Source organism: Pelodiscus sinensis, chromosome 10 (assembly GCF_052426305.1).
Source record: "Pelodiscus sinensis isolate ZL-2025 chromosome 10, ASM5242630v1, whole genome shotgun sequence".
In the NCBI taxonomy this organism is placed as follows: domain Eukaryota; kingdom Metazoa; phylum Chordata; order Testudines; family Trionychidae; genus Pelodiscus; species Pelodiscus sinensis.
Genome location: NC_143061.1, coordinates 291,648 through 317,764, shown reverse-complemented (window position 1 = coordinate 317,764; position 26,117 = coordinate 291,648). Strand labels below are relative to the sequence as shown.

General features: G+C 43.7%; 1 protein-coding gene across 12 annotated transcripts in view; it reads left to right on the top strand.

Moving 5' to 3' along the window:
• DLG1 (discs large MAGUK scaffold protein 1) overlaps positions 1-26,117 on the top strand; it is a 360,352-nt gene that overhangs the window by 302,907 nt on the left and 31,328 nt on the right. For all 12 annotated transcript variants that reach the window (XM_075938333.2, XM_075938331.2, XM_075938327.2 and 9 more), the window contains 2 exons: positions 2,950-2,991; positions 19,941-19,991. In XM_075938333.2, coding sequence (XP_075794448.1) covers positions 2,950-2,991; positions 19,941-19,991 — 93 coding nt within the window. The remainder of the gene's footprint in view (positions 1-2,949; positions 2,992-19,940; positions 19,992-26,117) is intronic.

Sequence of the window (26,117 nt, the reverse complement as noted above, 5' to 3'; positions counted from 1 at the left end):
CATTAAAAGGTTCTTGGGTCACAGCAGCCCCACTGGATTTCTTGAAAGCTTTCACAGTTTCAAAAAGCTCTTGGCAGCAGTCTGCTATTTGCATCTCCTCTTTTCATAGCTGATAGTAAGCCCTGCTCTCCTATACCTTTACAACTCATGCCCATTGCTAAAGTATCACACTGCTGGTTATTAGAGAGACGAAGGACATAAAGTTAATGCCTTTTATTGGGCCAACTTCTCTGGTGAGAGAGACAAGTTCTTGAGCTTACACCGAGGTGGTGTACCGGTACTGGCCCCTTTATGGCCAGCGTTAAAGTGCTTCCCCTTTTGCTCCTCTTTGCTCCTCCCTCTAGCTGTATGCCTCCTGGAAAAATCCAGCAGCAGTACCACAGAAGCACTGCCAGACACTATTGACAGGGCTGCTAGGCCTGGTGATTTAAATGGAGCTGGGGCTCTCGACCACCACTACTGCCAGCCAAAGCCCAGGGCTCCTGGCTGCTGCTGTTGCAGCCCTGGGGCTCCTGCCACCTAAACAGCCAGCATCAAGGACTGGCTGGGTAAGTCTGGTCCCCTGCCCTGCCCATTCTGGGGGCACTGGGCCACTCTCACACCTTGCCCAGGAGGACCTCAGTGTACCAGTAAGTCTGTTCACTTACTTTCACCCCTGCACAGAGCCCTTCTTGAGCCCTGTGAAAGCTCAGGCACTAGTCTCTCTCACCGATAAATTAGTTCAAAAAAATATATTACTTCACCCATCTTCTCTCTAATATCCTGGGGTCAACATAACTACAACTACATTGCATACACTGCTGATTAGTCTAACAAACTGGTGAAATGGTGTATCCCAAGTTGCATACTGCTTGCTGTCTCTTCCACAGGATGCAGTTCTTTCACACACTATAGTTAGAAATTCATCTCTCACACACTCACTTTAGTCTCTTACACACACACACACACACACACACACACACACACACACACACACACACTCTTTGTGCTCTAATATAGGCACTTTCTACTAACTGCTAACATGAAATATGTCCATGTAAGCATACACAAATACTTGGACATTTCATATTCTATTTCTGCAATGTGGTTGTACCTGTGTTTGTCCCAGGATATTAGACACACAATTTGAGGGAAGTAGTATCTTGTGTTGGACCAAATGTTTGTCTGTCTCTCTGTAAAATACTGTCTTGCCCATCTTTTCTTTCTAATATTCTGTTTCTATCATGCAAAAATAGTGAAATACTCTCTAAGAGTACGTCTACACAGCAATTTTATTTTGAAATAAATAGCATTATTTCAAAATGATTTAGTCCGCGTCTACTCAGCAGGCAGATATTTCAAAATAATGTCAACATATTGTCAAACTAAGGGCTTCTTACTTTGACTCTTGTAATTCTCAATGTATGAGGAGTAAGGGAAGTCAGAAGGAGAGTACTCTATTTTGAAATAAGGGATGTGTAGATGCTCCCAATTTTGAAATCAGCTGTTTCAAAATAATCTATGCAATTGACGTAGCTCAATTTCCATAGCTTATTTTGAGTTAAGCCCTGCTGTGTAGACGTACCCAAAGACAACAAACTTTTGGTATCAGAAGTCCAGGCTTAGTAATTCACTGTAGGATCAAGCAAAATGAGAAGTTGAGCTTCAAAGAGACTGAAAAAAATCTTATTAAAGTGTGCATTGTGATCTTTAAGACAGAACAAAGGGAACAGAGAAAAAGCCTACCCCTATAAACTTTCTTCTGCTGCTTTAGTCCGAAAGTGAATCAAATGCTGATTTACATATATTTTGTGTTCTCTAACCTTCAAGCATTTTAATATTGTAATAATAAGTAAATGCAAAAGTTGTAAACAAAATAAAAGTAAATATTCATCTAAACGTCAGTTAAATACTTCAGTAGTTCAGCTGTGTTACTAAACTGTTGCTGTGTATAAGTCTCTAAAAATGGAAAGCAAAGTCTATTCATTTTTAAACAATATGTAACATAGAAACTTTCAAATCTAGTAAATCAGTAATTTTTAATTAACATGAACAATGCAACACATTTTTAATTAAGGTAACCCATAAAATGGATTGGTTATTAATGTGAAAGGCAAGAGATCCATATTGATACTCAGCACAAGACTGTTCAGTTTTGAAAAGCAAACCAGAAAACAAAGTAGATCTTAATTCTGCAGTGCACCTCAGAGAAATTATAAATGATTAATTAACTTATAATAAAAAATTAAATTTCTGTTACTGAACTAATTACTATACTCAGCATATCTTTTGAAAACACAATGTGGAGTCCTGTGGCATTTTTAAGACTGACAGATTGATTTGGATATAAGCTTCTGTGGGTAAAACCTACTGCATCAGATGCATTCAAAAGTGTACATTTCATTATTTTCAGTTGCTAGCCTCCATGCAGATGAGTGATATGTCTCTAGAGTACATCGTGCATTAGTAACAAACTTGGACAATAACCTATCTTAAAAATGCATAGAGCCCAGCAAATTTGCAGATATCTGTGGGTATTCACATCCGCAGAATGGATAGAAATATCCACAGCTCATTTTTATGATGCGGAGATCCGTGGCTCATTTTTGTGTATACGTATGCAGGTCTCTAAATATTAAGTTCTCCAGCTCTTGCACTACAAAATTTCCCCATGAGGTAAAAGCACAAGGATTGCAGTACTGTGCATGAAATATGGATTCATTTTTTTTTCATAGTCTCATTTTTATGTGAAAAATGTTTAATTTTTATTACAGTTCTTTTTGTGTAAAGTGGAGCTAAATGATGAGCTACCATAAATTCCTTAAAACTTGTATATGCAATATTTATTGGTATTTTATCCTTTATCAATGTCAGCATTATCTTTCATCATGATTATTTTTCAGTTTTTCTTTTGAACCCCGTGTCATTTAGTGTTTTTTCCCTTATTTTTCCATTGTGTTGCAATTTCAGAACATGTAACCTCTAATGCCAGCGATAGTGAAAGTAGTTACCGTAAGTGTTATAAGTTCCTTCTTTATTTTCAACTTTCTTATTGTCTTTAAGTTTGGATTTGTCTTAGTATTTTTTCCAGATATTTATTTGATAAATAAAATAAGAACTTCTAATCAGCTGCTATTGAAATCTGCATTTATCAGCTCAGATGAATTGCTGAGATTTTGTGTTTGTATTATGCTTATGACTTAACAATAAACTTAAATTGAATCAAAATCAACATGGTTAAATTGAAGTCTGAGGGTCCACTTGATCTTATGCACTCGTTTAACTATATCAGTTTAAAATGTTCACCCTTGGTTAAACTGATACAACTTTCTCCAATAGACAAACCTTTAGTAAGTTTTGTGCTCACACTGTTAGCTGATATATGTGAAATATTCTTTTTTTTTTTTTTTTTCCAAGTGTGATCGGTAAATATCTTTAAGGAAAGTGAGTCAGTGTTTTGTTTTGTTTTCAGTTTTTATTTAGTAGTTTTGTCAAATATGGCTGTTTATTTAGAGTTGTCCTCAAAAGCTGACTAGGACTTAGCACCAGAATTAATGTTGTTGAATAAAGTCCCTGCACTGTGTCATTCTCATTGCATGATGCATTTTAAAGACTAGACTGAGTTTTTAGGTATTATTATTTTTATTATAATAGCATTTATATAATAGGATTTATGGCCCCATTCTTCTATGTGCTGTACAAAGTAAATGCTGTTCCAGGCTTTAATCCTGCAGTTTATTTCATGTGGATAGATGCCCCCAACAAAATTACTAATACTCCAAGCAGGCACAACAGCGTCCCAAACAGTGGTTTGCAGGGTACAGTAGAACTGATAGATGAAACTGTTCTCTGACAACTATAAATTCTGGAAAGGTATTTTAGGAACTATTATTGCCAGAGTTTGTACAGAAAGATAAGGGAATGGGTCAATAACAGATACATGAGTTTGGAAGGTTTGCATCCTTTTCATAGATGCTGCCAAGTCAAGGGATATTGCTGTACCCTTGAATGAATTTGAAAAGAAACTATTAACAAAAAGTGACACAAGTCTTTGTATTGTAGAAACAGAGTAACACATAATACAAACAGCAAGGATGAAGAAAAATTAACTCATTAGTAATTGGTAATGTTAATCACATGCTTATACTTTAAAAACTGGAGTTATTTTAACCTAACAATATCCTTTGGAAGCTGCTGTTTTCTTAAGTTTTCTAGTTACTCATCAGTGCTTCTATTTTGTCCTTATGGTAGATGGTTCGTTATGTGTGGGTTTTATTCTTCTTTGGCAAAAACACTATCTATGCATATTATAAATGTTTTGTGGACTTGACAAAATGTGTAATTTTAAGCAATGATTTTATTAAAATTACTTTTTTAATTTCTTCTTACTGCTGTCTAAAATGAAAGTTATCTTGATAACAGATGAGTATGGTTGTTCAAAAGGTCCATTTTATTAATATCTATTTTTCTAAAGTGTTCAACAATATTGACAATATATACTTTTTGCTCTCAACCAATAAGTTGCTTATAATTGCTGTTGCTGTCTGTTTATTGTTTTGCTTAATTAATTTTGACTTTATAGCAAAGTGACTTCTTTTAAAAAGTATTTGATTGCTTATTAGATGGAGTCCCTCGTAGCTGAATAGCTAGTTGAGTGACTTTGTTTCTCTCTCTAGCCTAAAAGAGGTTCTGAAAGTATATACTGTCTTTCTCTAAATCCATTGCATGAGTTACTTTTTGAGATGTTCAGTTATCCAAGTTGCATGGTTCTTGTCTTAATTTGTAACGTTTCATAATTTCATCTATAAATTGATGTGCATTCATCTATTGCTATAATATCCTTGGACCACAAAGTAAATAGTCTAAAATAAGACAGTTCAAGTGATGGTCCCTATGTGTATTCCATATGTGTGTGTCTATGCACTTGAGTCCAGAAGTTCAAGCAAGCAGTGTCCATTGGTCCAGAAATATGCAGTAAATCTCCTTGTGCTCTAAACTAAGACATAAAGGGGCAGTGCAGATCAACATCTCTTCTGTTTCTCATTAGTGCCACATGACCTGAATTGGAATTCCATGTCCAATTCAATCTTCCTCTTTTGTGAAACTGTAATACAATAGTTTAGTAGTTAAGTTTACACCATTAGTTTTAGTTACTCCACACTCTAAAATGCTTTTCTTTCTGAAAAGGGATTATGCCCATAGTTCCAGGGTTCAAGAATTGTCTCCCTTGTCCTCATACCTTTTCCATCAAATATGACCACTGGTACTGCTTTTATTGCCTTGGGATATTGCCACAAAGTGCAGCATCTGTCATTCTCTCCCGCCCCCTGAACTTGGGAGGGATAAGAGCTCTGCAGAATCACTTCATGGAGCAGCTATGAAACCCCATTCAGATTCAAGCTGGGGAAACACCCCACATCCACCCTATACAGCAGCCTCAGACAATGAGTAGTGCCCCTCACAGCACAAGCTCCAGAATAGAGGCAAAAATTCCTAACACCTCTCACAAGAGATGGGGACGTGAACATAATCATATTTCTGTCCATATAACTTCTGAGAGGCTTCCTTTCTGTCTCTAAGTCAGTGAGCCCTCACATGTGGGTTCAAAGCAATTAGGCCCATATTAATCTTCTGCCCAAGGAGGAAAGGCAAGAAAGAAGAAATTTGTTATTGATTCTGGCTTGGCTTCATCCTACAAACGTAAAGAGCAGTATACACAATGCATATTTTTGTGATTTTAGTGCTTGGTTCCCATTCAGTGGCTCCAACATCCTCCATGCAGGAACCCCCAAACACTAGATCTGTGGATGACTTTGATCCACTGGTACCCTCCTCGGGGGGGACACACACACAGATACCAAGGAGGGCCAAAACTGTCACCTCATGGGACGGTGTCTTTGCTTTGCCCTGTGCACGGTTTGTCTTGCTGTCAGGTCCAGCTCTTCATAAGAGACATCCCTACCCCCAAAAAACCATCCTTCTAGCCCCAAGATGTCTATAACGAATGCCCTGACACTGATGTTGCCAGTAAAACGGGTGCCTGTCACTCCTGATGAGGCTTCCCTCCACACCCAAAAGGGGAGCAAGCCTGATCAGAGATCCAAGAAGCAATTGGAATTTCCCATCTCCTTCCAAATATTTTTTTTCCAAGAGACTGCTGGTACCCAATAACATTGGTTCCTCCCACTCTAAAATCATAGAATACTAGAACTAGAAGGGACCTTAAGAGGTCATCAAGTCCAGTCCTCTGCTGTCACAACAGGACCAAGCACCATCTAGACCAGGGCTACTCAACTTTAGAAGCTCTGGGGGCCACAGTGATACTCACAGCACATGCCGAGGGCCGCAACTTAAGTGTGGTTGCATGTACACGCAAATATATGCAAATACCTTATTTCAGCCTGATGGGCATGAATACGAAGATTAAGGCAAGACTACATAACATGTAAGCCCCATTTAAGTCAGTTCTGCAGATATTAATAAAATGCAATATTTACCAAGTTTCTACCCATATGATAACACTTTTAATGAGAAATGACTGTCTAGGAATTTAACTTCTAAAACACATATCAACAGAAGAGCATTATATTGACTCACCATTGTGGAGTGTGTTCCCAGTGGAGGCCATGTTCAAAGGATCCCACCTGCGAGCTGCATGTTGAGCCCCGCGTAAACCCAAATCGCACTGTGGGCCACAAACAGGCCGAGGGCTGTGTTGAGTAGCCCTGAATTAGATCATCCCTGCTAGATTTCTGTCTAACATGCTCTCAAATACCTCCAATGATGGAGATTCCATAACCTCCCTAGGCAATTTATTCTGTACCACCCTAACAGGTAGGACATTTTTCCTAATGTCCAACCTAAACCTCCCATTCTGCAATTTAAGCCCATTGCTTCTTGAAACCTGGTGGGATGGGACGCATGATTGGAATGTTGGTATGGAAGGGTACAGCTTGCTCAGGAAGGACAGACAGGGGAAAAAAGGGAGGAGGGGTTGCCTTGTATATTAAAAATGTACACACTTGGACTGAAGTGGAGATGAATGTAGGAGATAGCTGTGTAGAGAGTCTCTGGGTTAAGCTAAAAGGGGTAAAAAACGAGGGTGATATCATGCTAGGAGTCTACTACAGGCCACCTAGCCAGGTGGAAGAGGTGGATGAGGCCTTTTTTAAACAATTAACAAAACTATCCAAAGCCCAAGATTTGGTGGTGATGGGGGACTTCAACTATCCAGACATATGTTGGGAAACTAACACAGCGAGGCACAGGCTATCCAATAAGTTTCTGGACTGCATTGGAGACAACTTTCTGTTTCAGAAGGTTGAAAAAGCTACCAGAGGAGAAGCTGTTCTGGATTTGGTATTAACAAATAGGGAGGAACTAGTTGAGAACTTGAAAGTGGAAGACAGTATAGGGGACAGTGATCACGAAATAATAGAGTTCATGATCTTAAGGAAAGGTAGAAGGGAGACCAGCACAATTGAGGTAATGGATTTCAGGAAGGCAGATTTTGATAAGCTCAGAGAACTTGTAGGTAAGGTCCCATGGGAAGCAAGACTGAAGGGAAAAACAACTGAGGAGAGTTGGAAGTATTTCAAAGGGACGTTGTTAAGGGCCCAAAAGCAAACAATTCCGCTGTGTAGGAAAGATAGAAAATATGGCAAAAGACCAGCTTGGCTTAACAAGGAGATCTTGCACGATCTCAAAATAAAAAAGGAGTCATATAAAAAATGGAAACTAGGACAACTAACAAAGGATGAATATAGGCAAGCAACACGGGAATGCAGGGGCAAGATTAGAAAGGCAAAGGCACAAAATGAGATCAAACTAGCTACAGGCATAAAGGGAAACAAGAAGACTTTTTATAAATACATTAAAAGCAAGAGGAAGACCAAGGACAGGGTAGGCCCACTGCTTAGTGAGGAGGGAGAAGCAGTAACAGGAAACTTGGAAATGGCGGAGATGCTCAATGACTTCTTTGTTTCGGTCTTCACCGAGAAGTCTGGAGGTGTGCCTAACGTAGTGAATACAAGCAGAGAGAGGGTAAGTTTAGAAGATAGGATACACAAAGAACAAGTTAAAAGTCACTTAGGAAAGTTAGATGTCAGCAAGTCACCAGGTCCTGATGAAATGCAACCCAGGATACTCAAGGAGCTGATAGAGGAGGTATCTGAGCCTTTAGCTATGATCTTTGAAAAATCATGGCAGACAGGGGAGATTCCAGAAGACTGGAAAAGGGCAAATATTGTGCCCATCTATAAAAAGGGGAATAAGAACAACCCAGGAAACTATAGACCGGTCAGTTTAACGTCTGTCCCAGGGAAGATAATGGAGCAGGTAATTAAGGAAATCCTATGCAAACACTTGGAAGGTAATAAAGTGATAAGGAATAGCCAGCATGGGTTTGTGAAGAACAAGTCATGCCAAACTAATCTGATAGCTTTCTTTGATAAGATAACGAGCCTTGTGGATAAGGGAGAAGCGGTGGATGTCATATACCTAGACTTTAGTAAGGCATTTGATACGGTCTCGCATGATATTCTTATTGATAAACTAGGCAAATATAACTTAGATAGGGCCACGATAAGGTGGGTGCATAATTGGCTGGATAACCGTAGTCAGAGAGTTGTTGTTAACGTTTCTAAATCCTGCTGGAAAGGGTTAACAAGTGGAGTTCCTCAAGGGTCTGTTTTGGGACCCGTACTGTTCAATATCTTCATCAATGATGTAGATATTGGGATAGAGAGTACGCTTATTAAGTTTGCAGATGATACCAAACTGGGTGGGGTTGCAACTTCTTTGGAGGATAGGGACATAATTCAAAATGACCTTAGCAAGTTAGAGAAATGGTCAGAGGTAAACAGGATGCGGTTTAATAAAGAGAAATGCAAAGTGCTCCACTTAGGAAGGAACAATCAGTTCCATACATACAAGATGGGAAGCGACTGTCTAGGAAGGAGCATGGCGGAAAGGGATCTAGGGTATCATCTGCAAACTTAATAAGCGTACTCTCTATCCCAATATCTACATCATTGATCAGTACAGAGTAGAGTAGAAGAATGACTTCTAGTGTCTTGCTCACAACATTCCTGTGAATGCATCCCAGAATCATGGGGGAGGATGGAGTGAGCAGGGGCGGGGCCTCGGAGAAGGGGCACAAAGGAGGTGGGGAAAGGATATTTGGGTTTGAGGTAGATTTGGATTGCACATAAATTCAAAAAGTGATCTTGTGTTTCAAAAGTGACCACTGCTTCAGCAGCTTCTTGCTCAGCAAGGCAGTGCCCTGCCCCCCAACAATCAGCTGAACTACCTGCCTGCGCTGGCCAGCTGTGAGGCTCTAGTAGCAATGCAGGCTCGATGCTGCATGGCACAGTGTGGGGCAGGGCTGAGCTCCTGCCCACATCCCAATGAAAATCATCTCACGTGCCATACTGTAGATTGCTATACACAGCTGTACACAGACAACCCAGGAAGTTTTTGGAGAAGGTTGGGGATAACTTCCTGGTACAAGTGCTGGAGGAACCAACCAAAGGTCATTCACAGCTTGACCTGCTGCTCACATACAGGGAAGAACTGGTAGGGGAAGTAGACGTGGGTGGCAACTTGGGAAGCAGTGATTGAGATGGTAGATTTCAAGATCCTGACAAAAGGAAGAAAGGAGAGCAGCAAAATACACACCCTGAGCTTCAGAAAATCAGACTTAGACTCCCTCAGGAAACTGATGGGCAGGATCCCCTCGCATGCTAACCTGAGGGGGAAAGGAGTCCAGGAGAACTGGCAGTATTTTTAAAAAGCCTTATTGAAAGCACAGGAACAAACCATCCTGATGCACAGTAAGAAATGTAAATGTGGTAGGTGACCAGCTTAGCAGCGAGGTCCTTGGTGACCTTGAAATCCTTGGTGAGTTTAAACACAAAAAGGACGCTTACAAGAAGTGGAAGCTTGGACAGACGACCAGGGAGCAGTATAAATATATTGCTTGAGAATGCAGGAGAGTAATCAGGAAGGTAAAAGTGCAATTGGTAGCAAGGGATCTGAAGGGTAACAAGAAAGGTTTCTACAGGCATGTTAGCAATAAGAGACTGAGTAGGGAGTGTGTGGGACCTTTACTGGATGAGGGAGGTTACCTAGAGACAAATTATGTGGGAAAAGCTGAAGTACTAAATGCTTTTTTTTTTTGCCTCTGTCGTCACAGACAAGGTCAGCTCCCATACTACTGCACTAGGCAACACAGTGTGGAAAGGAAGTGGGCAGCCCTAGGAGAAAGTACAGGATTAGAATCATAGAATACTAGGACTGGAAGGGACCTCGAGAGGTCATCGAGTCCAGTCCCCTGCCCCCATGGCAGGACCAAATACTGTCTAGACCATCCCTGATAGACATTTATCTAACCTACTCTTAAATATCTCCAGAGATGGGGATTCCACAACCTCCCTGGGCAATTTATTCCAGTGTTTGACTACCCTGACAGTTAGGAACTTTTTCCTAATGTCTAGCCTAAACCCTTGCTGCAGTGTAAGCCCATTTCTTCTTGTTCTATCCTCAGGAGCCAAGATGAACAAGTTTTCTTCCTCCTCCTTATGACACCCTTTTAGATACCTGAAAACGGCTATCATGTCCCCCGTCAGTCTTCTCTTTTCTAAACTAAACAAACCCAATTCTTTCAGTCTTCCTTCATAGCTCATGTTCTCTAGACCTTTAATCATTCTTGCTGCTCTTCTCTGGACCCTGGCTAGAGAAGCCAGACGTATACAAATCCATGGGTCTGGATTTAATGCACCCTAAGGTACTGAGGGAGTTGACAGATGTCATTTCAGAGCCTTTGGCCATTATCTTTGAAAACTCATGGAGATTAGAAAAGTCCCAGGTGATTAGAAAAAGGCAAATGTAGTGCCCATCTTTAAAAAAGGACAATCCAGGGAACTGTAGCCCACTCTACCTCACCTCAGTCCCTGGAAAAATCATGGTGGGAATCATCAAAGATGTGATTATAAAGCACTTGGAAGAGGAGGAAGTAATCAGGAATAGTCAACATGGATTCACCAAGGGCAAGTCATGCCTGACCCATCTGATTAGCTTTTGTGTTGAGGTAACTGGCTCAGTGAACATGGGGAAGTTGGTGAATGTGATATACTTTGACTTCAGCAAAGCTTTTGATACTATTTTTCACAATATTCTTGCCAGCAAGTTAAGGAAGTATGAATTGTATAAATGGACTGTAAGGTGGCTGGAAAGCTGGCTAGAATGTCGGGCTCAGTGGGTAGTGATCAATGGCTTAGTGTTTGGCTGGTGGTCGTTTTCAAGCGAAGTGTCCCAAGGATCAGTTCTAGGGCTGGTTTTATTCAAAATCTTTATTAATGACCTGGATGAAGGGATGGATTGCACTCTCAGGAAGTCTGCGGATGACACTAATCTAGGGGGAGAGGTAGATAATTGGAGGATAGGGATGGGTCCACAGTGACTTAGACAAATTGGAGGATTGGGCCAAAAGAAATCTGAGGAGGTTCAACAAGGACAAGTGCAGAGTCCTGCACTTGGGATGGAAGAATCCCAAGCAGTGTTACAGGCTGGGGACTGACTGGCTAAGTAGCAGTTCAGCAGAAAAGGACCTGGGGGTTACAGTGGATGAGAAGCTAGATATGAGTCAACAGTGTGCCCTTGTAGCCAAGAAGGCTAATGGCATATTAGGGTGCATGAGGAGGAACATTTCCAGCAGATCTAGATAAGTTGTTATTCCCCTGTATTTGGCATTGGTGAGGCTACATCTGGAGTACTGCATCCTGTTCTGGACCCTCCTTCCCCACTATAGAAATGATGTGGACACATTGGAGAGTGTCCAGTAGAGGGCAACCAAAATGACTAGGGGGCTGGAGCACGTGACCTACGAGGAGAGGCTGAGGGATTTGGGCTTATTTAGTCGGCAGAAGAGAGGAGTGAGGGGGGATTTGATAGAAGTCTTCAACTTCCTGAAGGGAGGTTCCAGAAAGGATGTTCTCACTGGTGACGGCAGAACAAGGAGCAATGGTCTCATGTTACAGTGGGAGAGGTCCAGGTTGGATATTAGGAAAAACTATTTCACTAGGAGGGTGGTAAAGTACTGGAATGAGTTACCTAGGGAGATGTTGGGATCTCCATCCCTATCAGAGGGGTAGCCGTGTTAGTCTGAATCTGCATAAACAACGTGAAGTCCTTTGTAAAGCCCACAAAAGCTTATGCTCCAATAAATCTTGTTAGTCTATAAGGTGCCACCGGACTTCTTGTTCTCCATCCCTAGATGTTTTTAATTCCCGGCTTTACAAAGCCCTTCCTGGGATGATTTAATTAGTGTTGGTCCTGCTTTGCTCAGGGAACTGGACTGAATGACCTCCTGAGGTCTCTTCCAACCCTAGGATTCTATGATCCCTGCGTTAAGGCATTTCAACCCCATACCAGTGCAACTCAAAGTTGTTTGAGTTGTTTGTGCAACACAGTGTTGTTTGAATGGACATCAGATGTACAGCATTCGTGCTCAATAGGGATTCAGTCCATTCTCAGCAGGAAGGATTTGACTAGAACATGCTATTAATCCAATTGGAAACTTTTCTCCTCTTGGTCTTGACAACACAAGTTATCTCCAGAGTCTGCTGGGATCTCTGCTGACCTAGATATGTACTTGTTTAAGCTGTCAGGTCGTTTTGTCAGTTAGCTATGGTCCATTCTGGTAGCAATCATTGCTGTTCCTCCTCCTATTGGGGATCATGCTGTTTTCACTTATCCCACGGTAGCTAGATTCCTTTTAGGATTTACAAGCTCCTTTCTACAATTGGTAAGGCCAGAATTTCAGTGGTCTCTCAACATCCTCTCTCATCTAACTCTTTTTGTAGTATTAGCCGCCAGTTCTATGTCCTTTTACTTGGTGAAAGTTGCCTTCCTATTTCCCATCACGTGAACCTGAAGGGCAAATGATCTGGGAACACTCATGGCCAGAGCTCGACAAATACACTCGCCCACGGCGAGTAGATTTTACCAGCTGGCAAGTGCAGGGGCAGACTGCCCTGGTGGGCCGTTGTGATGGGCTTGCCGAAGCCCTCACTATGGGCGGCGCAGCCCCATCCGATCCGCCGGCCGGTGGAGGAGCAGAGTACTGCCGAGAAGAGGGAAGTGCGGCGATTCTTGCCACCGGACTGCCTGCGTGAAGCTCCGGCGCAAGCCAGAGGGCAGGATGCCAGCAGACGCCAGAATGCTGGCGTGATGTGGCCCCCCCATTTTAAAGGGCCGCAGCAGCTCAGCTCTGGCCGCGTGTCCCCAGAAGCTGGCTGCGGCACATGGCGCAGCCAGGCCCTGCCCCACCGGCTCCAGTCCTGCCACGGCCCCAGCCCACTCATCCACGAGAGACCGCTCCCTGTCGACCGACCGGCTCGCTGCGCCCACCCGCGCCCCTTTGTCTCCATGCCGCCCATTCCCCATGCCTCCCCTGCACCCCGGACCCCCTGCTCTCCCTCTTCCCTGCGACTCTCTGGCTCTGCACCACTCTTGCACCCCGCACCCTGCTCCCCCGATCCCTGCCCCCCCAGCTCTGTGCTGCCCGTTCCCTGCACTGCCCCTAGACCCCGATCCCTCTGCCCCTCCCGTTCCCCGTGTCCCATTCCCCGTGCCTCTACCACACCCCGCACTCTTGCCCCCCCCCCGTCCCTGCGTCCCTCTGGCTCTATGCCTCCCGTTCCCCGCGCCACTCCTGTACACCCCCCTCCCCACTGTTCCCTGCACCCCTCTGGCTCTGTGCTGTCCCTGCACCCCCTGTGGGTCTGGAGTGAGGGGTGCTTGTCCATAGGGAGGGGCTGGACAGGGCAGGGAAAAGGCTGCTGTGACCCAGCAGCCAGTGAAAGGAGGAGTTCACTTGAAGCACCTTTGCCTTTATTGAAAAAAATGAATGAAAATGCTATTTGCTATTTATAGGGCTAAAATGCCGGGACAAAAATGAAAACAAAACAAACAACAAAACCCATTGCAAAATGCAAACATGTAAAAGACAACAAAAAGGGGGGGGGGGATAAAATGTTTTGCTTGGGGCAGCAAAAAAGCTAGAGCTGGCCCTGGGGGAGGGGAAGGGGAAGGGGCCCGGCTGGGTTGTGAGAAGGGGAGGGGAAAAATATGGGGAAGGGGCTAGTGCAGAGGGGAGGGCAGGAGGTCAGGAGAAGAAGAAGAAAGGGGAAGGCACCAAGGGACAGGGGTGCAGGAGACACAAATCCCAAGGGGCCAAATGCAGACAATATGGAAAAAGGCGGGGGGGGGGACAGGGTGATGCTGGGAGAGGAGAGGGTAAGGGTACTGGGGGCTAGAGGGAAGAGGGGGAGGTACTGGGAGAAGGCTTGAAAGAAGGGGTGGGCATGAGGAAGGCAGGGATGGAGCAAGGCATGTGTGAGGGCACAGGGGCATGAGGGGAACAGGGGCAGAGGGTGGTGAGGGGGTGGGCATCAGGGAAAAAGGGGGCAGGGGCAGAGGGGGAGGCACCAGGAGGGTGCAGGTGCCAGGGGATTCTGGGGGTGAAGCAGAAGGGCAGACCCTGCAGGGGAGGGACCAGCACCAGAGGAGAGAGGCAGGGCAGGAGTGTAGAGGGAGGTGTTAGGAGAGAGAATAAGGAGGGGTAGATCACTTGATCAGAGTGGGGCTACTGGAAGAGTGAGCACAGGGGGGAGAGAAGGGCGGGTGGAGGGGGGCAGGTCTCAGGAAGGCTGAGGGCAGTGAGAAGGGCAGGAGTCAGGACAGCAGAGGAGGTTGAGGGGTTGGAGGGCAGCAGGCCCCAGGGGAGCTGATGGAGCAAGGGGAGGAAACATGGCAGCAGAGGAAAAAGGTAGAGGTTTATAAGATATTTATTAATAACTTGGGTGATATTTATTAATAACATGTTAGTAATTACTGTTCTTACTCTTATTAGGAATGTATGCCATTAAAAAACACTATTTGGGGGGGAGGGTGGCGAGTCCCTTTTTTTGTCTGGCAAGTAGGGTTTTCCATAATTTGTCGAGCCCTGCTCATGGCAGACCCACCATTTACTACTTAGAATCATAGAACACTAGAACTGGAAGGGACCGAGAGAGGTCATTGAGTCCAGTCCCCTGCCCTCATGGTCTATATCATTCCTGATAGATGCCTGTCTAACCTGCTCTTAAATATTTCCAGTGATGGGGATTCCACTACCTCCCTAGTCAATTTATTCCAGTGTTTAAACCCCTCTGACAGGTAGGAAGTTTTTCCTAATGTCCAACCTAAGCCTCCCTTGCTGCAGTTTAATCCCATTGTTTCTTGTCCTATCCACAGAGGCCAAGGACAACAATTTCTCCCCCTCCTCCTCGTAACTCCCTTTTGGATATCTGAAAACTGCTATTATGTCCTCTCTCAGTCTTCATGACTCATGTCCCCAGGCTGCTAGTGCTGCGACTTCAGAGGCAAGGTGGTGCTGAAAGGGCAAGTCTCCTTTCCCTGTCCACACAGAACAGCAGTGGTGGAGGGTTTACTACTACTGATGGGCAGCTAGGGTGGTGCTGGCTTTCTAGGGTTTTTTGCATGCTGTCCCAAGAGGAGTGGTAGTGTGAGGACTTGGAGCTGGCTATAGAGGTGCTGGTTCTGGGAAAGGAGTGCTGTGGTGATTGCCTAAGGACAAGTGTTATCATTGCTAGGCCATTTTTACTGCACAGCCTGTGCGGGCTCCACCCTGGGGCCGTGTCCAGACTCAAGGGGGTTTTTCGGGAAAAGTAGCCTTTTTCCGAAAAAACTTCCCCTGCGTCCAGACTCAAGCCGCGTTCTTTCAAAATTATTTCGAAAGAACGCGGCTTTTCTTTCGATGGCGGTAAACCTCAATTTACGAGGAAGAACGCCTTCTTTCGAAAGTTCCTCTTTCGAAAGAAGGCGTTCTTCAATGTAAAGAGGCCGTCTTCGAAAGAGAGCATCCAGACTCGCTGGGTGCTCTCTTTCGAAAAAGCGGATTTTTCTTTCGAAAGATCCACCTGCAGTCTAGACGCGATCTTTCGAAAGAGGCTCTTTCAAAAGAAGCCTGCAGTCTAGACATAGCCTGGGTCTTTTGCCATCTCCTAGTTAATGCCTGAGTTAGCAGCACCAGGCCGACCATGAGAGGGTGCTACCCTGGAGTAGGGGGATGCTGCAGAAAACTGCCAATCCTTCCCAATAATTTGAGCCTCAAGATTACATCTATTGAAGCCTGTCCTCTACTCCTCTTGACCTATCTGACTACAGCCTCTAAACCCATGTCCCAACCTCCAGGCTGTCTATCCCAACATCATCCCTCTATAGCAGTGGTTCCCAACCTTTTCGCTAGTGCGGACCCCCAATAACCCCCCAAACCATTTGCGGACCCCCATCAAAGCCATTTCTAGCTGCAATTCTAATAGTCAGCAGAGTATTTTCTCACTTTTCATTGACTTATGTCTGTTTGATTAGACATTCCACTTGGGGATGCTTCACTCTGCTCATCAGTCTCCTTTCTCTCCAGCGAGTCTGATTTCAGCCACAGATCCATGTTGAATGTATGGCTAACATTTGCATGCTTCTAACTGTCGTGATTGTTTCATCATAGAAATGTGCCACATCATGGTTTTTCGGACTGCAGTTAATAACATTATTGGAAGATATTTAATTTAAAATTTAAAATAATAATTGATTTGTAACTTAGCAATTTATTTAAAATTTATTTTCTGTGATCATTTTTATTTATCTTTTTTTTTTCACGGACCCCCTGCAATACTCTCGTGGACCCCAACGGGTCTGCGGATCCCCAGTTCGGAACCACTGCTCTACAGGAATCTTCCACCATCCTATTCTGCACCCTCAGCCGCTAAGCTCTACCCCCACACAGACACAGCTTCCATTCCAATGCAGATTCTACTCTCACTCCCACTGCACAGAACAGGAAACTTCCATCTGCAGAAGAATTGCTGTTTTAGTAGGCATTGAAAGCTGATGCTCTGATGCTATTTGGTAAAATTTCAGAAAATGTGGGGTTAATTTTTTAGACTTTGCCCCCATCTGCTTGACACCCTATGTAGTGCCTTAGTGAGAGCTCATCGCACCAGAGCACAAGCAAACTCCACGGCATCTTTCTGAGACATATCTTTACTAGAAAAATGCAGGGCAGCTACTGCTGCACATGTGTGAACCAATGGACCCTGCTTGCTAGAATTTCCAGACTCAGGTGCCTACTGCACATACATACCCATGTGTGGAACAGAGATGGGACCACACATCTTGAAGAACCTACAGAGAGAAGTACGTCATGTCCATTTCCTCTGATATTACAGACTTTGTTGTCTTTTTAAGGCATGTTCCTTGCTTTGAAATAAAAAGGGTGAGGAGCATTTATAGCAATATATGAATTTAGAAAGACCTTCAGATGCCATCCATTGCTATACAGCTGCATTGTAGCAGCATTAGGGTAACTTATCACCCATGAATGAGTATGGTGAACGTCCATTAATTTTTCCAAAATTAGCCAAGCAAGTTATTGGTTGTATTAGTTGAATATTCAAAAGGCCATCTTGTTTAAAGAATAATTAATTTATAAACTGAATTGTTAGCTTTTTAATTTTGTAGTTTGTCAATTAGTTGATGTGAAAAATAGACATTAATAAAATCTTATTGTTAGAGATTTTCATCATATTGAATACTAAACTTTGTAAGACTGCACTGATGGCAGCTGAAGTACATTTCAGAAACTTACATTTGACATTTAAAAAACTTCAAGCCATTGAAGCTGAATATTAAGTGATGTTTTAATATCATTCACTGCTGATGTGCTTTCTGGAGCTGAGAACAGTCTCAGTATTTATGTCTTTTCCAAGTTTACATATAAAATTCCTTTGTCATAAATAAAATGTAAGCATTATTTTGTACATACAGTGTAAAAATGTCTTAAGGACTATACTTGGGATGTTAAGGACTAGTCGACTATTGTTAAGCAAATGCTTATCAGATAGTTGACTAGTCAATTCCTTCCCCTCCCCCCTTGCTACTCTATCAGATAGAAGCAGCAAAGTGGGGAGAGGGAGAGGCAGTACTTTAAAGCAACAGGGCCACACGTGGAGCCAGGGATCAGCTGGGGACTGCCCAACTGATCTCGGACTCCAGTGCGACATTTCTGCAATCCAGGGATCGGCTGGGGAGTCTCCAGCTGACCCTGGGTTCTGGGGAAATGCCACACGGCATTTCAGCGGAACCCAGGATCAGCTGGGGAGTCCCCAGCTGACTGCGGGTTTTGCACGGCATTTCCCCAGGATCCGGGATCAGCTGGGGACTCCCCACCTGTCAAGGCTGATTTCCCCTCTCTAGCACGATGAATGCAGGAGTGGTGGCCCGCAAATGAACCCCCAAAATCTTATCTCACCGGGCTTTGGTATAAAACTTCCCCCAAAAACCCTAAAAACCTAGATTTTGGGGATAAAGAAATCTGCTGCCACCACCCAAGTAATAGTAAGAAAACCAGGGAAGATATCACTTGGGAAATCTCAGCCCTAAAGTAAAACCAGGACACAAAAATTAACCAATACCAGGTTAATAAAAAAGAAAGAACTTATACTATCACAACAATACTCCTGTTACAGGCATAGTTGGATTGGCTAGATGGTAAAAGCTACCAATAAATAAACTCATGGGGAATTTTCCCATGGGAACAGAACTTAGTTACGAAAGAGAGGAAACGCCATTTCTAAATGCACAGACATCAGATTCGCATTCCCAAACCATAAAACAATAAAACGTAACGGATTTATCTAGACTTTGCCCTCTTTACAGATGGTAAAAAGTATTTTCTTGGAGAGGGGCATGTTGTCTTTCCCCCTCAGTATCTGGAGAGTCAACTGCCCCAGAGACAAAGGAGGGAGAAGCCAAAAATTCCTTTGTCTCAGTTTGAAATCCCTGTCTGCATTTCTGTTGGCTGACTGCTACCTAGCTAGGCACAGTTAACCCCTTAGTCCCCAGGCTGCTGCCCATCCCTCATGGTTATGACACCAGCTGATCCTGGGTTTGCAGAAATGCCGCACTGGCTGGGCTCCACATGGCATTTTAAATTGGCAGTGTAGCATGGAGCCTGGAGTCAGCGGGGTCTCTTGAGTCCCCTGCTGAACCCAGGCTCCATACTGTGCTGCCAGTTTGAATTGCATAAGAGCCCCTGCTGGGGACTTTTGCGTGTTTCAAAGCTGGTACACCGCGTGCAGCCCAGAGTCAGTGGGATTTCCTGCTGGCCCCAGGCTGCATGCAGAGTTCCGCATTCCTCTGTTGAAATGTACAAGAGCCCCAGTGTGGGATCTTGTACATTTCAAAGGAGAAATGCCGAAGTGCCTATCGAGTAATCGAGGGAAATTCCATCGACTACTCGACTAGACTATTAACTGCAATTTAACATCCTTAGACTGTACTATATAAAATATTTTGGCTAAATATCAGTTTATGGAAAAGCTTATGCAATAGATTAAGACAGTCATATACAAGTTTGGGGTCTTTTTTATTTAAATATAAAATCAGCCAACATGTAGACTATAGATTTTCTATCTAGTATATAAAGGATCTCAATACAAGTGCATCTGCCCCAAGCAGTGAACGACAGCATGCATACATTGTTTTCAGTAAAACATATATGAGCATTTATTACTCTTTATCTCATGCTTGAAATACATTAAACATGCTAACATTTTCCATAAAAAAAAAAAACTTCATGCTGTAAATAAGGTTTTTACACTTTATGTTTTTAATAAAACAGATATGCCCTTTCTTTTATGAAATTTTTGTTTGGCTTGCCTTTGTGAACATTGAGAAGTTTCTTCGTCAGTATTATATATGGTATATATTTTGTTGAGGACTGTCTGATTGCATTTTTTTTAATTAAAGGACTACATTTTTTACATGTATGCCAGTTTCTTAGAACAATAATTACTCACCATGTTATCAAAGTTCCTTACAAACATTTACATTTTTAGGTGGCCAAGAAGAATATGTCTTGTCTTATGAACCAGTCAATCAACAAGAAGGTTTGTGGAACCTGTTACATTTTTAAAAATACATGTATTGTGATATCAAAATGTGTCATGTTTCCCTAGACACGAGCATTACACTTAGCATCCCAAACAGCTGTTACATAGTTTATGAGTTATAATATATATACTGCAATAATATTGTAATGCACCAATACTAATGTTTGTTAATTAGTACAAGTCCCTAGTAATATCTGTATACCATTGATTTTATACAGAGAAAATTTATTTTTAAGAATTTTATCTGAATTTGAATTCTGTCAGATCTTAGAGCTTGATTACGTGTTCTTTAATACTCTCGGTATCTTCCTTTCTGTTCTAATTCCATTTCCCCATTCCAGAGCAACAAAAACTTAGTATGTTATTAAATTATTGATCTGTTTGAATTGCCAGCTAGAGCTGCTAAAATATTTTTCACTGAATTTGACCATTTTTCAAAGTTTTCCACAAAACATTTAAATATTTTTAAACTTTTTGGTTTGAAATATTTTGACTGAAAATTTTTAGGGAAGAAGCTGATTTGTTCCTACTCTAAATATCCCCCACCCTCACTGCAGGATTTTTCCATGATCACTTTCATTAGCTTAATCACATAGTGATTTTTTTTTTCAATATTAACAATTTGAATTTTTGGAAATGAGGCAGCTTTGCTTCCAAAATGTGTCTGGAAAAAATGGGGTCAAAATGTTGTAAAACTTAATGGGATAACAGTTAGTTTTGAATTGGCCAAAATTCCTGCTCAGCTTTTTATTATTTTTAAGTTATTTTATATGCAACCATTTCATTCTTTGCCAACCTTCTGATCCTTGTGCAATAGCTTTAGATTTTTTGACTGATTTTTCAAGACACTGAGTGGTTACAAAGTGGTTAGAATCTATACCACATTTTTGGAATTTGAAAGTAAAAAGGATGTCTGTTCAGAATAGTCTAAATGTGTGGCAGATAATTACAATAGCATTTATAAAGTACATCAGAAATAAAGAGTCCATTTAAAGTTATAAAGCATTTGCAAGATAAAGCATTTGCATTTGAAAGAATTATCCTCCTCCTTAGAGGTTTTTAGGGAGAGGCCATGGGGGCGGGGAGACTTCTGGAGAACTGAGATTTCTCTGGATCAACCTCATGCTCCGTGTCACAGTTTCAAAGTAAACTGTATCTGAATTCCCCCTCCATGGTCCCTCAAGGAAACCTGCTTAAGGTTTTAACTCTCAGCCATTACACCTCCTTCGGGATACATCCCTGTGGGAGCTCTGCTCAGGTCAAGGTGCGTCCCAGCTCCTTTGATAGGAGATTTTCTCAGCAGTGCACTCTCCTCCTCCCCCCACCCCCGCAGGCCGTGCACGCACTTTGCCTGCCTGACAAGCTATCAGAGTGTAAATAGCACACGCATGGTCCGGGCTCCTCAGTTCTTTCTCTATTGTCCTGGGCCAGAGACAGGGTACAGCAGTCACGCTGCCCACCTCAGGCATAATTTCTTAGTTACACATAGTTATATAGCTACTTAGTTTCAGTTAACATATAGATAGTTAATTAGTATCTTTGTTCTTCCTGTTTATTTAAAAAAACAAACAAAACCCCTCCCTTTCAACATGACAAGCTCTCCCGGTTACAAGAGGTTTTCCTCTTGTAAAGAAGCCATCCCTGTCTCTGATGGCCATTCTCAGTGTGTCAGATGTTTGGGGGAGTCCCTCGTCCCCCAAAAATGTTCTCACTGTCAAAAATTAAAAGTGCGCGCTCAGAAGGACAGAGAGCTGCGTCTGAAGCTGTCATTGCTCCAGGACTCCCTCAGACATGCATTGGACCCTGGACAAAACTTTGCAGATTCTCAGCAAAAAAACTATCAAGTCCAGGAAAAGACCTGCTTCCTGCGCTTCCCCAGGCAGGGAAAGAAGCACAGACTTTCAGTCTCGTCAATGTCAGCCATTCCGCGGCTGAGCACTTTTGACTCTGCAGGCATCTCCGGTACCAACCGTAAGTCGGCAGCCACTTTACAAGGTGCTGAAGCAAAGGGCTTTCAGCTGCCCATCCCTTTGAGTGCACCCAGGGGCCCCTCAGTGACCTTGGTGCCATCCTCAGGCTTGCAACAATCTATTCAAGCAGCAGAAGCGGCACTTCCTTTGGAACCTGCTACTCCGCTTGAGCCTTTGAAGCTGTGGAGGCTGCCTGCCTATTCAGCAGGGCAGCAACAAACAGCTGTGACTCACACCGGCACCGGCACACTCCTCCGCTTCCATGGCACATTGCATGCTCACCTCAGCACGGCACCGCAGTCCCTCTCTGCACCAGAACACACACTGAAGTTTGGTTTTTCTCAGCCCCAGTTCGACAGTGCAGCTGATCTCACTGTCTTCCCCTCTCCAGGGTCTCCTGTTTTGGAGGGGGATATTTCACCAGAGCCACAAGCACAATGCTGCCAGTCTGCTGCGACCCCTCTCCACCTTTCTAGTGGGAAGAAAGATGACTTGGAGAACAACGACCTTTCTCAACCCTATTACCTACCTAAGTATAGGGACCCACACTGGCAAAATACAGCTGCTTGCAATACCCGTGGTATGCCCATCCCTGGCTGGCATCACCTATACCATTCCCTGCCATACTGGAGTAACTGGGAACACTACAGAGTACAGCATATTAATCATCCACAGTGCTACTTGCAGTGGTAACAGCATATTTAAGGAAGCAGGACCTGATAATTTTCCCATATCTGGACGATTGTCTGCTGAAGTCTCCAACCCATTCTCACGCTCTTCATGCAACATCAATGACGATGCCGTGCTTCCAAAAGTTGGACCTTCAAATAAACAAGAGACAAGTCAACATTAACACCTACCCAAAAAATCCACTTCATAGGCACCTGTCTCGACTCCACTACTGGCCGAGCCTCACTGCCACAGGAAAGATTCAGAGCAATCTGCAGTCTCATACACATCACTCGCATCAGCCTCCAGCTACTGGGACACATAGCAGCCTCCACCGTTGTCATCCCCAATGCCCGCCTACCCATGAGATGCCTTCAAACGTGGCTAGCTTTGGTATACAAACCAAAATGGCTCAGGCTCCTCAAGTACCTCACAATGCCTTCTGCAGTCAAAGACTCACTACTGTAGTGAACCATCCCACTACACATATGCGAAGGGGTTCCATTTCAACAAGAACCCCCCACAATCACCATCACAACAGATGCATCCCTCACAGGATGGAGAGCACACATAGGAGAAATCACAACACTGGAACTATGGTCCACTTCCGAAACAACCCTGCATATCAACCTCCTTGAGCTCAGAGCTATACCCTACACCAGCCTCCACTTCCTCCCTGTCATGAGAGGCCGCAATATAAGGATCATGACACACAATGTAGCATGCTTGTTCTACGTGAACTGGCAGCGTGGAGCTTGTTCCCACTCTCTCTGCATGGAGGCCATGAAACTCTGGAATTGGTTCCTAAAACACGTCACCCTATCCGCCACATGGCATCCAAAACGCCACCGAGGACAAACTCAGTCGTTGCTTCCCTATACAACACAAGTGGGAGTTGGACAGTTCCATCCTACACACCATTTTCCAATGCTGGGCGTTTCCCCAACTCGACCTATTCACAACAGCCCATAACAAAAAATTCCCAGAGTTCTGTTCCAGAGCTGGCCTAGGATCCCACTCCAGAGGGGATACCTTTTTGCTCCCCTGGACCAACAGATGTTTTTACGCCTTCCCACCTATACCCATTCTCAACAGGGTAATACAGAAGATCAGAACAGATAATTCACATGTCATTTTAATAGCACCAGCGTGGCCCAGGCAACCATGATATCCCTTCCTGATGGGCATGTCAATCAATCCTCCCACTTCAGTCCTATCTCCTGTCTCAACACAGTGGCCAGATTCTTCACCCCAACCTAGACTGTCTCCAGCTCAGAGCCTGGCTACTCAGTGGTTCTCACATGAAGAGCTAGTGTGCTCAGAACCAGTATGCACAGTCCTCCTGCACAGCAGGACACTGACCTCCAAAAATGGAAAAGGTATGTTGCTTGGTGCACGCAAAAACCTACCTTCCCAACCTCTGCGCCTCTCCACTCAATCCTTGATTATTTACTGGAACTTAAATCCACAGGCCTCTCTACTAACTCCATCAAGGTCCATCTCGCTGCCATCATCGCATTCCACAAAAAGGTAGATAATGCCACCGTATTTGTATATCCAATCACCAAAAGATTTATGAAGGGCATCCAAGCATAATACCCCTATATCAGACCATCAAAACATCCTTGGGATCTACATCTTGTCGTTAATGCACTCATGCATAAACCCTTTCAGCCTTTGACCACATGCTCTTTCTTACCCCTCTCCATGAAAACAGCATTCCTGGTCTCAATCGCCTTTGCCAGAAGGGTGGGAGAACTCAGAGCACTTGTGGCAGACCCTCCATCTACCACCTTCCTTCGAGATAAAGTCATGCTTCGCACACACCCTAAATTTCTACCCAAAGTACTTTCTTCCTTCCATCTAAACAAACCCATTCACTTACCAACATTCTTCCCGAAACCACATGCCAATGGTTTGAATCTGCCTTGCACACACTACACGTGGGCAGGGCGCTATCATTCTATCTACATAGAACTAAACCATTCATAAAGACTCCTAAGCTCTTTGTCTCCACCGTGTCATGATCTCAGGGAAATGCTATCTCCAAGCAGAGGTTATCTAAATGGATAACTGACGGCATATGCTTGTGCTACCAGTTCTAACAAGTCCAGACTCCTGACTCCAAAAGAGCGCATTCTACACATTCCATCTCCACGTCTACAGCCTTCCTATGCAGCATTCCCCTTGTTGACATATGCAAAGCAGCCACATGGGCATTGGATCTCACATTCGCACGACACTATGCCCTCTTACAGGACACTGCAGCTGACAGCAGACTGGGCAGAGGTGTGTTGTCTGCAGCCTTCCAGCCTAATCCAAAGTCCCTACCGTCCTAAGGGACACTGCTTATAGTCACCTAAGTGGAGCACCCACAGGGACATCTCTCGAAGGAGAAAAGGAGGTTACTCACCTATGCAGTAACTGACATTTTTTGAGATGAGTGTCCCTGTGGGTGCTCCACTACTCACCCTCCTCCCCTCTACTTCGGCTATGACATTTGTCCATTGTAGAGAAGGAACTGAGAAGCCTGGACCGTGCGCGTGCTGTTTATACTCTGACAGCTCGGCAGGCAGGCAAAGCGCGTGCATGGAGCAGGGGATGCACTGCTGCTCAAAGGCATTGGGACGCACCTTGACCTGAGTGGAACACCCACAGGGACACTCATCTCAAAGAATGTTAGTTTCTGCATAGATGAGTAACCTCTTCTCTCCCCTCTAACTGTGGGTTTTAAGGCTGCACACCTCCCTGTCTCACACTATGCCCAGAAAGCCACTTTGCCTATAGGCCAGCATCTGTGCTTGATTTCTCTTTCTGGCAGGGCCGTGAGAACACTGCCAGCAGTTACAAGTTACTACACGGCTCTTTCTAAGCAAGTACCTTGGGGTAAAATTATTAGATTTTTTTTGTAAAGGTTCTGATACATATGCTAAAAGCTTACAAGAGGTTTCCCCATCTCTCTTGATTGGTCCTAGTACACTAAAGTCTTTTCAAGCCTTCTGCAGGCAATGTGGCCTTTGGACAGGAAGGTCCTGTCTGTTGCTAGATAGAAAGAAGGCACTGATTCAATTTAAATCTGTGTTTTATATATATCCAAAACTCTTTCTTTATCTTTTGGTCTCTGCAAAATAGAGTTTGAACCAGTGTATGCAAGCCTCTCCAGGAAATGGTACCTCTGTGGAGGTATTTAAGACCTTAGTGATTCACTTTAATCACCTACCACTGGCAATAATTCTAGGTAAAGCTGTAGCAACTCTCCCTGCCACTCCAGAGTTGCATATATAAATCATTCCTACATGCAATACTATTTGGTCCCCAAAGATAATGCATGCAGTTGCAATGTCTGTTAGACTCTGCATTCTGCAGCTACCATTGTTCTCAGAATAGCAAGTCTCAAACTATAGTAACTATATTGAAATTCAATACTGGAATTGTTGGATGATGAGATCTTTTGAAAATCTTGATGACTTTAGCATGTAAATAA